The 16697-nt window shown below is 40.1% G+C and overlaps 1 protein-coding gene across 4 annotated transcripts; it reads right to left on the bottom strand.

Moving 5' to 3' along the window:
* Nucleotides 1-1691: 1691 nt before the first annotated feature.
* LOC146692257 (microtubule-associated protein RP/EB family member 3-like) lies at nucleotides 1692-14359 on the bottom strand. 4 transcript variants are annotated; one of them, XM_085432319.1, is made up of 9 exons: nucleotides 14127-14359; nucleotides 9811-9877; nucleotides 7938-8065; nucleotides 7710-7855; nucleotides 7011-7170; nucleotides 6875-6916; nucleotides 5277-5407; nucleotides 4405-4551; nucleotides 1692-3208 (listed from the first exon to the last, which is right to left on the bottom strand). In XM_085432319.1, exons 3-9 carry the CDS (start codon nucleotides 8056-8058, stop codon nucleotides 3140-3142), a joined length of 816 nt encoding a protein of 271 aa, XP_085288445.1. In that variant the 5' UTR covers nucleotides 8059-8065; nucleotides 9811-9877; nucleotides 14127-14359; the 3' UTR covers nucleotides 1692-3139. The 4 variants fall into 4 exon arrangements, with proteins under 4 accessions (XP_085288445.1, XP_085288444.1, XP_085288446.1 ...); XM_085432318.1 differs by having other exon boundaries at nucleotides 14253-14359; XM_085432320.1 differs by having other exon boundaries at nucleotides 7938-8062; nucleotides 14253-14359.
* Between the last annotated feature and the right edge of the window lie 2338 nt (nucleotides 14360-16697).

The raw sequence follows: 16697 nt of genomic DNA, 5'->3' as shown, positions 1-16697 counted from the left end.
CTATGTACCTTTTCTTTTTCCGGTCACAATCTCTACCACACCTCTTTCATACCTCTCACCCATACAACTTACCATTTTGTTATCTTACCTTATTTTAGTAGTCAGACAATATTAGGCATTTAATGTCATTTCATTAATCAATAATTACCTAATTGTGAAAATGATCTCTAAAGCATATTTAGAGCATCAGATATTCTAGATTTAGTCCAACTCACTGGTTCTACCTTCAAGTGTTACAATTATCTGTTTTGGATCATAATTGACAAAACAAATAATTTGTAAACAAATAATTTGTAGTCATCGCAGCCTCTAGAAAATTTGACGTTTCGCTTTGAAGATATATGGATTATAATAATATATGCCAATAGTTGAAATCCTAAATATGACACATAACTAATTCTATCATGAAGCTGCATGCTTTAAAAAATCCCACTCAAACTGTGATGTTTGAATCACTGCCTCTGTCCATTATTATCCATTCCTGGCTCAGCAAACAGGTAAAATTCAAAGGCTTATTTTCTATTTTGTGAACAGGAAGCTGAACATCAGGTACTCTACTGCTCAGCTTTGAATAAAAACATTCAGCTCATTTCCATTTGCCTGTGAAAAGTTCATTATCTCATCCTCTATGCTATCATCACTGATAACTGCCAGGTCCAATTAAACCATCAGCATGCTGCAGTTTTCTGTCTGGCTGCCATCTCTGTGGAACAGACGGTCAAGTACATCCTGCAGCGTCGCTTAGTGTTTGGCACAAACCTCCCAAATCCCTCAGCAGACCTCCTCCACTCACTGTGAGTGGAAGCATAATCCTGAAACTGAGTGGACGTCTCAGTGTGTCTTGCTCTTTTGTAGGTCGGAAAACATCTCACTACTGATTCATAAATATTTTTCCATGTGTGAAAGCTTTCTTGGCAACATAGTGGCAGACCTATGCATTGTTGTTGAACTATGTCCAGTATGTGAGCCTGTAAATATTTGAGCAGGCCGTTCCCTCATTATTTCATCTCAGATTAAGCCGATAAAAGATCTGGAGTTGATTCAAACTGTTGAACTTTTCACTGTAACTTTCAATATGAGGTCCAAAGAGATATCAATGCAACTGACTGCTTGACTTCTACGGAGGTGCATGGAGGCAACATTTAGCAAACGTGTGCTGGGCCTGACTGTTGTGTGTGTGATGTGATCAGTATGCTGCTGATTTGCATAAGCAAAAATGATGTAAATAGAAAACGCTGCTCCTAATGAATAGAAAACAGGAACTACATGAGACTGTGGGGTCTCTGAGTAGTATACTTAACAGCCACGGTGTAGGACTGATCCTGCACAGGTCCTTCATCACGACAGCAGTCAGGCTGTACCATACCCAGACAGGAGAAATACTGTTTAAAAATGCATGTATATTGTTATCATTCCCACTGCGCTTTATGCACATATAAAAAAGTAAAATCTTGGTGTATTTTACTGCATGTAGTAACCATGTGTGCACAGTACAGTATTGTGGCTATTTTGTTTACTATTTCTCTTATTTATTTTTTTCTATTTTTGTTTTTTTTCTATTATGTCTCTAATTTACCTTTCTTCCTGTCCCTTGTGCTGCTGTAACAAGGAAATTTCTCCAGTGTGGGATTAAATAAAGTCTATATCTCTGTAAAAACACGGAAGCAGACAGCACACAGTGATGAGGTCTGTTACTTTTCTTGAAACTCATAGCTTTATTTCATTCCAGCAGTAAATCCAAATGATGCAAGTTTATCACACAGCTGCCATGGCAAGGTGAGAGAGGGTCTGAGGTTCTCTTCTCTCAGACTGATCCAACTAATGGCAATCACACTCAGCCTGGCTGTCAATCACAAAAAACAAACCTTTAGTTCTATGGCAGCCATTGTGGTGTGTTAACGCTATGCGACTTATGAAAATTCAATTAAATACAACAACAGAAGAGTAGTGATAGCAGCTAAAATGTTTAACTCAATTAAAACGGTCAAACATTAGTATTTAGTAGTGTCCTCTATAGTCTTCTTTTTTACATTTGTTCATTGATAGAATTCAAAGCCTGACATTTAAATAAGTTTAAACTTATGCCTCTGACTTGGCCACTGAAGAATTCAATGCAAAGGAAACAAAAAAAAAAACAAGTCTTTTTCAACAAATCTACAAAATATAAAATTGCATCTTTCTGTGTCGTTCTGGCTGTAGCCAGTCACTGCATGTTGGCATTTTGGATCATTTCAGTCAGCTTTTTTTGCTACATTTAGTGCAAGACCTTCAGTTTCTACAAACCCCATCTTGTGTTTTTTCAGAAACTGTTTAGAGCAGATTAAAAAATATAAATAAATAAAAACATAAATACATCTAATGGCTCCTAAACAAGCTGTCTGGACAGTTTCATGAGCAAACCCTTTGTGCTGGGACGACTTAATGAATAAAAACATATCTGTGATGCTTCACCTCAGAATGATTGCTTTTTTACGACATACATGTGAGCATTTCAGAGTCTGTGATATGTCTGTGGGCTAAACGTTCACATGTGTCATCGTGTGCAGCGTGCATGCTGCTCTCTGGATAGGCTTAACGCCTTTTTATAATCTCACTTTGAGCCACTTCCAGTCAAAATCTTCTAAAGCTGATCACATTATGTGGAAAACATTGTGTGGTTTCATGTATAAACTTTGCAGAGAACCCTGATCAATATGTGTCTGTGTGTGGTCAATCAGAGTGCATGATGGGAGAAAGTGACCTGACTCATCAGACAGATTCATAGCACTCCAGAGCTGTTTGTCATCTCACTGCTGTTAACTATAAACCTGCGACACACCAGCAGGATGAGAAGCCCCGCAGTACAGTTGTCCCATCAGGTTAGAACAAGTCGAGTAAGCCAAGCCAGGCTGCTGGGTCCGAGTCCAGACCGGTTCGGGTTAAGCGTCCTTTACTAGTAAGAGTTTGGAAAGGAAGTGAGGCTGTACAACAAACATGTTGCGAGATGGACAGCCATGGACAAGACAGGCGAAGTAAGGGGAGTTTGTAAAATGTAAACTAATTAGAGGGAAAACAAAAAGGGGCAAAAATGGCAATTAAGGTCAGATTAAAGGAAGGGAGGTGGAGGAGTGGTGACGGTGATAAAGAGGAGAGGAAGATTTCAGTACTCCTCGTGTTCTCCTCGTGCTCCTTCATCAATTTCATCATCTTCTGGTGGTGCAAATCCCTCCTGGAAAAGATAAGATCAGTGTTTCAGGCTTTACCAGCTGCAGGTCATCTTTCATAAGTTTTTTGCTACATTTGTTCATAATCTCAGTATTTTTTTAAAGATTTCCTCCTTGCACCAATACGTTAAAGCACATAGCTGTTCACTCAGATGTCTCTGTACCTCACTGAGGTGCTTTATTGCTTTACTGACAGGCTGATTTCTAATTTTGTGGTAATCTAACCAGATTTAGGTAAAGGCTGCAAAATGCTGTGATGGATTACAGAAAGTAGTAAAATGCAGCCATATCAAATAATAATCACGAGATACGTACGGCAGGTTCTCAGTACCAGCTGGAATATGGGATTTTCCTCGTAATATTACAAACACACTTTAAATAAATGTATAATTCATTTTTGAATCTTTCTGACATGGGTCTTGTACCATGGAAAGTACAACCATCACCCACCTCCACTCCCTCGCTGGTCTCCACTCATAATGCACCTAACAAAGAGTACCAGAGTACTCTTGAGTTTGTCCCAGCACCTCACCCCTCCTGCCTCACACTTGCTAGCTTTGGGGAGTGCTTGAAAAGCACTCACAGAGAACACAGAAGGTCTGTGATTTTATGCATCTTGTGGTTTAATTAGAGTCATTTTTGGAAGCAGTGACAAGCTGTCCTCTCTTGTGTCTTACTATTATTATGTCATAGAAGCAGCTATAGTTTCAGATGTGTCAAAGGTCTATGCTCAGCCACTGTTAGCATCGTACCACATGCCTGAATCCAAATGAACCGTGTCACAGTGATCAAAGGTAAACAAACTGGACTTTGCTCATGGCTCAGATCAGCCTAAAATGTTTAAAATTCCATAATCAGGAATTCAAGGAATTATAACTGGATCATTACCTGAAAACATGTGCATGACTGCAAGCAGTGTGGAGCATGTAACTCTGAATGCAGGCTGGTGAACATTTGACTATTCAAATGTTCACCAGCCTGCAGATGACATAAATATGTGATGCCTTCGGTAAAGTCAGGGGATAAGGAATTAATCTGAATACTGTGGGAAATAAATGTTCTAACAACCAACAAACATATCGTCTGATTTCTTGTAATATCTCAAGAAATTTTATGAAAGCCTGAGACCAGTCCACCCCCCCAAATTCCTGGTCTGTGCTGTAATTGCTGAATGTAAGTACACATTTTGGCCTGTATTTACCTCTGTAGCATACAGGACGTCCATGATTTTGCTCAAAACTGGGTTGTTTTCTTTCTCCTGGCAGATTAGTTCAATGTCTCTCAGCTTCCCAAAGTAGAAGTCCCTCTCCTTCTCCAGCCCGTCTACGGTCACCTTCAGATCGAGCAACTATGACCAGAAACAACCGTGGGAAAAAAACGATGAGGGAGGCAGCTGAAACAACAATGTTGTTCAACAATAAAAACAAAGAAATAGAAGACACAAAAGAGAAGAAATTATATCATAACATGCTCACAAAGCTGCAGCGTTTTAAGGAAAAAAGCTACATATCAATTTTGTGTACTAATGTCCACAGTCAACTAACAGGATGTGAAGATTTGTTGAGCTGGTCACATCAGAACCTTTTCAGTGTTTTCAGCCTGACTTGTGTGAGTCAGAAAAACATTCCAAAGTTAAATTGTTGTACCACTCTTGCATTTTTCCCACCGACACAGTCCTGGTACAGAAACAAGGAACCAGCTCCAAGACTGGTTCCACTGCCAAAAAGGTGGCAGCACAAAATTTCTATGTCCAAAGATGAAACTATTGACATGTGTAGCTATGAGAGGGACACTGCAGAGTGACTTAAGAGATTTCCATCCAAAAGTACTCCTGGGTCTGTTAGTGACTCTGTGTCACAGAGCAGATCAGCAGAAATGTGGGCTGGTTCTTAAGGAGTAGTAATCAGAATCCAGCACCAGTACTCACACTGAAAAAAGAAATCTGGGAAGCTTCCAAACCACTACCAACTTCATTAATGCTGAAGGGTTTGAGTAATTATGCAGTTTTGATGTGAGAGCTGCACAGGACCTCTGTTACAGGGTTTTCTTGAAAAGTTATCAGGGCAGCGGTACCTGCTGGTTGAGCTCTATGAGCTCAGCGTCTCCTCCATTACGTGTCACAGGAGGGTTCCTGCGGGCTGATGCTATCTGCCTCTGCGGGGTGGGGACACTCTTTGGTGCTGTGGGAGATGTTCTCATGGGGCCTATATGAAAGAAGCACATGTTTACATATCTATACATCTATTTAGTTCGTCAGCCCCTAAGTATGTCTGAGTATTTACAGCAAAATCCTTCTTGATGTAAGTTTACTAATCAAGAGCTATTTTGATAATATCTTGTTTGCTAAAAAATACGATAAGATCCTTTTAATTCCCCAGAAAGTTCTATTTTTACAAAACATCACATCTCTTAATGGCTCAATCCAGAGTGGTGTTTGTTCAGTAAATCTCATGAGAGCACTGAACACATACCATGCTAATTCACAACATTGACTGAGTAAACCAAAGAAAAGGAAACAGTACACATTTTTATTTTAGCGTGTGGACACCACAAACTGCCATGAAACTATATTGTGCATGCATCAGTGAAACAGCATGACTAGCTAATGTGTTTCCTGTTTCACCTGGTAATTGGTTCTTTGTGGGCAGGGCTGGGACATAATCCTCCCATTTGTATTCAGGATACTTTAAAGGCCACATGATGTTCCACTTTGAGGTATATTACTGTCAGTTAGTACGCCTCTGTTTTTAATGCTGTGACTCACTACAAAATACCAAACCTCAGAGAACACGGGCTGCGCAGCTCTGATGTTTAACAGCTTTGAATCAGAATTCAAGTCCATACACTCACCTGCCACTTCATTAGGTATACCAGTTCAACTGCTCATTAATGCTAAAAAATAATGAGCCAATCATATGGAAGCAACTCAGTGCATTTAGGCATGTAGACTTCATCTACTGAAGTTTAAATTGAGATCCAAAGTGATGAAGAAAGATGATCTAAGTGACTTTGAACGTGACATGTTTGTTGGTGGCCAATGGGCTGTTATACCATTTTAGAACTACACATTTCAGAAACTGATCTACTGGAATTTTCCCGCACAACAATCTCTAGAGTTTACAGGAACTGGCCTTAAAAAAGGGCAAATACCGAGTCAGTGGCACTTCTCTGGATGAAAAGGCAGTGTTGATGTCCGATGTCACAGTGGAGAGAATGCCTAGTCATAGAACCTCGAGTCTACAGCAGCAGCAGAAGACCGCACTGGGTACCACTGCTGTCAGCTAAGAATAGGAAACAGAGCCTATTCACAGGACAATAACTTTACGAAAGCAGCATTTTTCAAAGATTGGAAAAATACTGCATTCAAGAAGCTTGACCTACAGTCTTAAATATTTCCTTAAAGTTTTTCATATTATTAATGCTGTACATGCAGAAGAAATACTAAAATTGTAATATGAGAGTTGAACTTAACTCATTCACTGCCAGCCATTTTCAAACGTATGCTTTCAATTGACGTCTATAGACGTCAATGGCAGTGAATGAGTTAATAGGAAGGAGCTGGCAGACAGATAATTAGAGCCCCTAGTGCTGCCCACAACCAGCCAGGATCGAGCACTCCATAAACTGAGTAACACACTGCACACACACATGCTGCATGGAGGGGATGTTACCTGAGCGAGTGGGTCTTTTAGGTTTATGATGAATAGGTTTACCTGGGTTAGAGGTGGGGATGTGGTAGCATGAAGATGTGAGAGAAGTAAAATGAAGGGTTTAGGTTCACGCACAGCTGACTATGTCGTGTTGTACCTGGATTAGGTGGAGGCGGCGTTCCTTCCTGGCCCTGCCGTGTGAGCAGAGGGTCGTATTCTTTCCCGTCATAGTTGGCATCAAAAAACTTCTTAAACCACTGAAGGAACTCAAAATTGTCCTGGAACTTCCCCTTCACCAATTTCTCCACCGGGATGATCTGAAATGTTTTTAAATAGCAGGAGAAAAACATTCTTGAAATGTCATAAAAGGGAATCTTGGGATTAGATACTCCAATAACTGTCATTTTGGGGTAACAGCAGCCATCTTTAAGATGATCTGCATGTTATCACCTTGCTTCCTTCTGTCAAGGTAAATGATCCTTAAAAAAAAAAAAAATCACATTCGTAATAATAGAATGACAACTTTAAAGACAACTTTATCTACAGTACAGTTAAAAACAATTTAGACTGTGCCACAGTACTTTAACTGTACTGACTTAAATAGTAAACAGAGTGGTTCTTATATACAACGTCACTCAAGCTGTTTTAGCTATGGTTTTTCTACTTAAACATTCGTACTCTGATGGATGCCTCTAAGAGCTTAGGGTTAGTCCAAGTTTGTGCAAGGTTATTTGGCATGTAGGCTAGAGCAGCAAGGGATGAGCCACTAATATAAATTACTTATAACTAATATAAAAGTACAGATATGACACCTCGGATAATAAGAACAAACAGCAGTTGGTTTCCCTGTTCCCACCTTGTCAACGGTCATTCTCTTGAACGCAGCCTGTAAGACCTTGAAATTGTGGATGTATTCATGTTCCAGTTTTGCGTTGAACTTGACTTTCTTCAGTAATATGCAGCCTGGAAACAGCATGTCCATGAACTGGCAGTAAGCTGCGCCTGAAAAAACAGAACAGGAGCACAAAGTCAAGAAAAACATTTATTTTAATTTGAAGCTTTTTCTCGAGAAGTGTGTGTTTACCTGTACACAGCTGCTCAATCTTTGTGTAGGTGAGCTGCAGAGAGTCGTTCACCCACGCCAACATGTCATGGCGACTCAGGTTCTCTATGGTCATAGAGGTGGAGTAGACATTCACCGCCATCCTCCTGCTAGGCACCCACAAACACGCAAGCACATGTAAAGATATTAACATCAGTGTAACATCTGAAGGCTCCAGACAATCTTTTTTCACTGACACATAAGTCTGATTAATCTATGAAAATGTGTTTATATCTATATAAAGTAAAAGTAAGCGACTCCACATAATGAAGAATATGTGTATCCAGGAGCGTGGCAAAAAGGAGCGTATTAAATGACAGAGAATTCATGATCTTTTTTATTTTATTTACCATCCATCCATCCATCCATCTTCATCCGCTTTATCCGGAGCCGGGTCGCGGGGGCAGCAGCCTAAGCAAAGAGGCCCAGACCTCCCTCTCCCCAGCCACCTCCTCCAGCTTATCCGGGGGAATACCAAGGCGTTCCCAGGCCAGCCGAGAGATATAATCTCTCCAGCGTGTCCTGGGTCTGCCCCGGGGCCTCCTCCCGGTGGGACATGCCTGGAACACCTCACCCAGGAGGCGCCCAGGGGGCATCCTTGTCAGATGCCCGAACCACCTCAGCTGGCTCCTTTCGATGTGGAGCAGCAGCTGCTCTACTCTGAGCCCCTCCCGGATGGCCGAACTTCTCACCCTATCTCTAAGGGAGAGGCCAGCCACCCTTCGGAGGAAGCTCATTTCCGCCGCTTGTATCCGCGATCTCGTTCTTTCGGTCACTACCCACAGCTCGTGGCCATAGGTGAGGGTAGGGACGTAGATCGACCGGTAAATTGAGAGCTTCGCTTTTACACTCAGCTCCCTCTTCACCACGACGGACCGGTGCAGCGTCCGCATTACTGCAGCCGCAGCCCCAATCCGTCTGTCGATCTCCGGCTCCCTTCTCCCATCACTCGCGAACAAGACCCCGAGATACTTGAACTCCTCCACTTGGGGCAGGAACTCATCCCCGACCCGGAGTGGGCACTCCACCCTTTTCCGGCTGAGAACCATGGCCTCAGATTTGGAGGTGCTGATCCTCATTCCCGCTGCTTCACACTCGGCTGCGAACCGTTCCAGTGCGAGCTGGAGGCCCTCACCCGATGAAGCCAACAGAACCACATCATCTGCAAAAATCAGAGATGAGATTCTGAGGCCACCGAAGCGAAAGCCCTCCGCCACTTGGCTGCGCCTAGAAATCCTGTCCATAAAAATTATGAACAGAACCGGAGACAAAGGGCAGCCCTGGCGGAGCCCATCACCCACCAGGAACGAGTCCGACTTATTGCCGGCAATGCGAACCAAGCTCTTGCAACGGTTGTATAGGGATCGAATGGCCCGTAGCAATGGGCCAGACACCCCATACTCCCGCAACACCTCCCACAGGACACCCCGAGGGACACGGTCGAATGCCTTCTCCAAGTCCACAAAACACATGTAGACTGGTTGGGCAAACTCCCATGCACCCTCAAGTATCCTGGAGAGGATAAAGAGCTGGTCCAGTGTTCCGCGACCAGGACGAAAACCGCATTGTTCCTCCTGTATCCGAGGTTCGACTAGCGGACGAACTCTCCTTTCCAGCACCCTGGCATAGACTTTCCCAGGGAGGCTGAGGAGTGTGATCCCCCTGTAGTTGGAACACACCCTCCGGTCCCCCTTCTTAAAGATGGGGACCACCACCCCGGTTTATTTACCTTTTTTTTTAAATCACCATTTGGTAATTTTGAATAACCTATTACATCTTTATCTTTATGTTTTATTACGTTTATTTAAGTTGGCATGCTTTGTAATAAAACATATGGGAACACACATTTACTCACCTGTGCTGGGTGTGTGTTGGAGCGTACTGCTGAGAACTGGGTTGTGCTTGACCACTTATACAAAGACCTAGAGACAGAAACCGGAATCATGTTCAGTATCAGCCCGGTTACAGTTTATACTTCACATAAGGTAATCATCTACTCAAAAGTGCTAATTTAACTGTCTGGGGACATGTTTACATAAGTAAGTTTTAGAATTATGTTGAAACACTGAAATTGACCAAGTCACAATGATTTAACCCTTTAAAGAAAATTCAAAACCAACAAAATATGGCAACATTAAGGTCTTTAGTTCAAGCTGACCAAATATGAAATACGTGATGTGATTAAATCTGTGTGCTGATTTCTACTAAAACACTGAGAAATTCAAACTGGCTGACTTCTTGCTGAGTTTAGGGCACAGCTCCTAGATCCGTTTTTTTACATCTTCGGATATTTGAGGTGTTTACATAATTTCATAAACATATGTGAAACACTGTGGTGTGGCTACTTTATTAAAATGCTGTAAGTGAAGCTACATTTTGCACCCCAAACATGGCAGACTCAGTACTGACGTAAATATGTGGAAATTTCTGAGGTCTCAAACAAATAATCAGTGAAATTTCAATAAGAACATCTTAAACAATAAAAACTAAACATAAAGTAGAGTAAACTCTTAATAGAAACTGACTGAAACCAAACTGAATGCAAAACAAGAAAATACATAAACTGCAAACCATAAAAATAGGTCATGGAGGTTTAACCCTCGCCAGGGTTACAGAGGGACATGCCACAGAAAACCTGAGGCCGGGCCTCTAATCTCTGCCCAGTTAATCCTGTTAGCCCAGGTTCAACATGCTGTGCCCATCGCAGTTCAGACCGCCTGTAGGTGCGTCAGACAAACATAAAAACCAACCCAGCAGGGACGCATCACACTGACAGGTGAGATAAGGAAAAATCCAACAATACCACAGCATTTCCTGTGAGCTGATGTCCTCCAAAATAAACACAATACAGGATGTTGTGCTGAACAATCACTTCCTGACTGCAGGAAATACTGCCAAATATTCCAGTATTTCAGTGTCTGAACACAGAGTCCTCACATAAAATACTACAGTTCAACTACTCTGTGAACTCCAAGCAGTTAAATAATGAAGTCTGCTCTATGACTTTTTCAACCACCCATGATGCAAAGCTGACAGTTATTCAAACAACTTTCAGGTCAATGCGACTGTTCAGGCAAATTATTCAAGAGTGACACGGTACTACAACAACTCACAACTGTATTTATTTCTTATCAGCACAGCAAAAATAACACCCAAGCTGGCCACAAGTTTCAGGTCATATAAGGACACGGATTGTCATGGATTTTCAACTTAGTAGGTTTTTAGAACCTTTTTTCTGGATCAGACTGGTAGGTGATGACAACGTGCAGTGATGTGAAAAAGAAAGTTTTCTCAGGAGTCTGTGCAGTCCTGTGAAAAACTAAATACACTCAGTGATTCAATAGTCTGTAGGACTACTTTAAGCACTTGAAGTAGCTGTTTTCTGTCTGACTTTATCAGTCTCTTACATTGCTGTAGTGGTATTCTGGCCAAGTCTTCTTTACAACATTGCTTTGGTACATTGAGGTTTGTAGGCATTCATCTATACGCAGTTCTCTTAGATCCAACCACAGCATTTCAATCAGGTTTGCGTGTGGACTTTGATCCACTGATTGATTCTTTTCAATCAGTGATTCTTTTCTTTTTAAGCCAAGCAAATTTATAATATATTTCTACCTAATCCATCCTTAATTCCAGGGAAGATACTAACTACGCTACTTTTGTTCTTACATTAAACTTATGCTGTGTCACTGCTAATACAGCAAAATGCTGCTGTTGTTGGCACCTTGTTTCAGTAGATTCACACTTCAGATTAGGTAATGTGTCATCAATGACAGTAGTTCATTGGAAAAGAAGGAAAGAAAATTATCTTCATTTACTAACACGTATAAATGCTGCTACTTGCAAGCTACAAGCATTAATAACACATTGTTTCGATTTATTTTATACCACCAGAAATATCAATATCACAAGTTTTTTTAAACTATGGTGACATAACCTTGAGCCGTTGTCACACATCCCTAATACACAGGTACTATATATTCAGGATATAAGGTGTGGAAATGAAGGCAACATAAAACAAATATCCAGAAATTTCCAGAGAAATGTCCAAGTCAAACCAAAAAAAAAAAAAAAATCTGACAACTCCCTTCTATTATAATTCTAATTTCAAACACCATCCACACATAACAGCCAACTGTTTCTGGAATTATTTCACTTGTTGAAGTCAAATATAAATTTGGGTCTTCTTTTAAATGTTATTAGCATTTTATGTTGATAGGAACACACTTTGATAACCTTCAGATTAAATGAAAAACCATCAAAATGTGAGTACAGACTGAATGATAAATAAAGTGATGTAACATTATTCAGCTCCTGATTGTGTTTTGCTTTGTGTAATGTTAGTTTTAGAGACTCTCTACAATATAGACAAAAGAAATATGTTCATAAAAAGTGTAACCGGACCAATGAATTTGACCCAGCAGCACTGAAACACTGTAATATAATAATAAATAATAATTTTAGAAGATAATTTTAATCAAAGCTCTGCAACTGAACAGTCTTCATTATTGAACATGATAGCTGCTCATGATCATGATGACAAACAAACCACATCAATAATTATAAAAGACACTTGTTTTTCAGAGTAAAAATAACATGGGAAATTCAGAAATTACTGTCAAAAAAGATAACAGATTGAACATGTTAGTATACTAATCAATGACCCTTTTTCATCCAGCAACAAGCCCTAATAATCAACAACAAATAAAATAAAAAACAACAACTATAATTTACAGATTTTTAAAAAGGCAATTTTTGAGTCTTAAAAAAAATTGGTTCTATAATACCTTTCATACATGTGACAAGATCTCCAACACTACTGACTGAAATGCAGCCCAAACGTGACAGAGCCTCCACCATGTTGTACAGATGGCTGTAGACACTCCTTGTTGTACCTCTCTCCTCATTCTCTTTTGTAAATATTGATGATGATTTGAAACACAAATTCCTAATTTGGACTCATCACTACATGCGACCTACTGACACTAATTTTCGGTCCTGTTCTTGTGTAAGTTGGGATATCTCAGCATTTTCTCTCAGGTCCTGTGTTAGGTCTTTACTGTATTTTTTCCTGTTTCTTAAAAATGCTGTTCATCTGCTGTAGATAATTTTATAGGCCTATCACTTCTACTTTATCTTCCACTAATCAACTGTACTCTGATTTTCCTTTTAAAAAGCACACTGTGCACACCATGGTGAGATATGTCAAGTTTTAAGCAAGGGAATCACCTTGCTGGTTCAAAAATACTATTTATGCATATGTTATATTTGGTACTTTACACAGCTCCAACTAAAGACATGATGTGTGCCAGTAAAAACTTGCTTGGTTTGTCCTGATACATTTTCAGATTTATTGTAAAAAATCGTTGGCTGACACAGCTGTCCTCTCTTTTTTTTTTTTTTATTAATAGAACTCATACATTTAATTTAAAGCTTAAATTAGCAAATATTTTTCTATTATACATTTATAGGGTTAATTATGAAGCTACTAATAAATCATGCTGATAGATTGACCTATAAAGTGATAGTATTTTTCTTTTTTTTGGTAAAGTCTGACGTACTGTCGGGAAATAAACAAGAGTAAATAAATAAATAACAGAGAATACAATTTACTCATTAAAAGAAGATGTACTAGTTAAAATTGACTGAAAAAACTTCAGACTTACAGGACACTTCTGCTTAGTTTGAAATAATATCATATTGGAGCGGTTATAAAGAGCTCTTTGTCAAAAGGTTTTTAATCAGATAAGGGGCTCAATCTGATAAAAACTGTATTTCTTTATCAGCAGAGGTAATTTTGCATTTTATAGTTTGATCTAAGCAGGCTATGAAAAGTTTGGTAATGCAATAGTTTATAAACCATGGTTTGTTGGACAGTTAAGGGCTGAACTTCGTTCACGGCTCGGTGTTTTGACAGTTGACGTTACAGTCGTTTCAGCGCTGCTCAGACCGATCAGCTAGCTCCCGGCTAACTACTCGCCCCCCGCAGGTTGTGGTGGGGTTCCGTGGGTGTTTGGCTACTGTTGTTTTAAATAAGCAGTTTTTCCAGCTTATTTTATTTCCCTACACTTGTATCCGCTAACTTTAACACACCCGAGCGTAACTGAAAACGCGACTTTTACAGGCTAACGTTACCCCCCTCTGGAGGCCTTTTCGATAATACATACGCACCTTACCAGCCAACGACTGGCTGTCACCTACGGGACGATTGGAGTCTTTTTCCCGTGATAAAGTGGTTTAGACAGCACGGACTGGGCCGTGCGGAGGGCCGTTTTTAATAAAGTTCTTGTTACTCACTGAAGCTACCGCCGTCTCTCTCTCCGCCGTCCCGCTACTTCTGCTGATGGGCTTTCCGTTGCTATAACCCCGACTGTCGCCCAAGCAAGTTGCGCGAGATTGCGACCCACTAAGCCACCGGCAATGCGCATGCGCGATCCAGTGTCTACATTTTTACAGGAGTTTCAGTGAAACTGTGTCCACTGAGCGGCCATGATGGAGACGGACTCTAGCAGCGTGACTGCGACAGTATTTTTTTCTGGAAGAAGCGCTCACTGTGGCATTTAAACATTGTATTCACCCTGTTGAACTACAGTCTAAGTGGGTCTGAACTATGTAAACACATAAGAATTTTAGTTCGAGGATAAGAGAGATCAATTTAAACCTTATGCCTATTAAACTGACTTCTTAGAAAGAGCTGGATAGGATAGAAACTATAAGATGTTAATTTCGTTCTGATTCATCCTGTACATGCCCAATTCAGTTACTCTATCACATGTGAAAAATTAGCACCTTTTGACAAACACAGACAATTTAAGAAAAAAAGTAACAGACCTCTCTGTGTTGAATCATATCTGTTATTAATCTCTGTCTCTCTTCCACAGCATGTCTTTATCCTGTTTTCCTTCAGATGGCCGCCTCTCCCTGAGCCTGGTTCGGCTGGAGGTTTCTTCCTGTTAAAAGGGAGTTTTTCCTTCCCACTGTCGCCAAAGTGCTTGGTCATAGGGGGTCATATGATTGTTGGGTTTTTCTCTGTATCTACTGTACAATATAAAGCGCCTTGAGGTGGCTTTTGTTGTGATTTGGAGCTATATAAATAAAATTGAATTGAATTGAAATTGAATTGAATAGTCGAAAGAAGGTCTTCACAAAGAATTAACAAAATACCTGATGAGTACGATGAGGGTTGCAGATGCATTTTATTGACTATGACCATGTGAGGTAAGCCAATAGGAATTGATAGAGGATAAGGTAGGGAAAAGTTAGAAATTTGTGATGGTGGCCATTTAAAATATAGTATAGCAGAAATACTAACATTTTTTGTGATTAAAATTACAGGTAAAAGAACTGGCATATCAGCTTGCAGTGAAACATGGATGTAAATATCCAAAGTCATTGGACAAATCCTTGAGGACTGGGCCAGAAAGTTTCTCAGTAGGAAGTATAGTGGAAATAAATCAGGATGGATGCAAGAAACAGAGTTCCTCATCTATAGTTGAAGCACTTTGCAAACCACACCAAAGTCAGCCGTAAAGAAAGTGATTCTTCCCATGGATAACCACAGTTCACACCTGCCAACTGCAGCCATTGACTTCTGCAAGAGCAATGGAATTGCGATGCTTACATTCCCCCAGAAGCTTGGGTTAAGTGCCTGACCTGTACTCTGTGGGCTCGTGAGGCCTGCACTCAAAGGGTGCCATACATCTGTCATCACTGTGATTCTGATAGTGATTAAAAACTTGACACAAACACATACAGTGCAGTTGATGAAGCTGGTGCACAACTACATTTTTTCAGCTTCATTATAATGTTCAGATATTAGCTGTAGCTACATCAGTTCTTATAAGTGCATTCAGGTGTAGAATAAAAAAGATTACATGATTACATAACCCAGACCATGGGGTTGATTGTCACATTTCTCTCTTTGTGTTTGAGACCATACCATGCAATTAGTAACTGCGTTGCAGAAAAAAATAGCTCTACTATTTCATAGAGACATGTAAAAACTTTGCATTGCATTTTGAATCCACTACCTTAAAAGAGCTCAAAGCTACAGCCAAAAATGTCAGGAATGTTACAACTATCCCTGGTCTCCCCTACTTCAAGGGTAGTTTTCCATCTAAAAATCTCTGTTTTCTGCATTATCCGCTTGCTTATTACCCACCAGTCTACTGTTATGTACAGCCCTGTCGGCCTCTGTTTTGTTGTTGTTGTTGTTGTTGTTTTTTTAATTTTTAATTTTTACTGACTTACAATAAGAAAGACTCATTTCTGCTGTTCAATACTGAAGAAATTTAAACTTTTTAAAATCATGTGAAATTGCAAAATGCTTAGCTGTGTCTCTAATTAAGATTCTGTAACTTTGATGCACTTCACTTCAGCAGCATCAGGTAATGTTCATATGTTGATTCATGGTTTTCTTCCGTATTTGTTCTATTGCAGAATATTTTTAAAGGTGATTATCTGCTATAAAAAGCCAGGCCAGGAAAATCTCCTTCGTGCTTTTTTGTGTTTTATGCTCAGTTAATTTGACAAAAAGGCATCTGCTGTGACGCTTACACCTCTGATAGTCTCACAAGTGTCAGCTTTCTTTTCATAGATATAACAATATGGATATGTACTGATAAATGATCAGAATTATAATATTTCTGACAGGCTGAGGGAAAATTTCCCCGATTCAAATTGAATTGAACCTTGTGAATTGGAATTGAGCTGATTCTAGAAATCAGTGACAATACCCAGCCC

This window comes from Copadichromis virginalis, linkage group LG15, assembly GCF_057382275.1.
Source record: "Copadichromis virginalis isolate Kocher_CV1m ecotype Utaka linkage group LG15, C_Virginalis_male_GT1.1, whole genome shotgun sequence".
Lineage (NCBI taxonomy): Eukaryota > Metazoa > Chordata > Actinopteri > Cichliformes > Cichlidae > Copadichromis > Copadichromis virginalis.
This window is presented reverse-complemented; position numbering and strand designations above follow the sequence as displayed.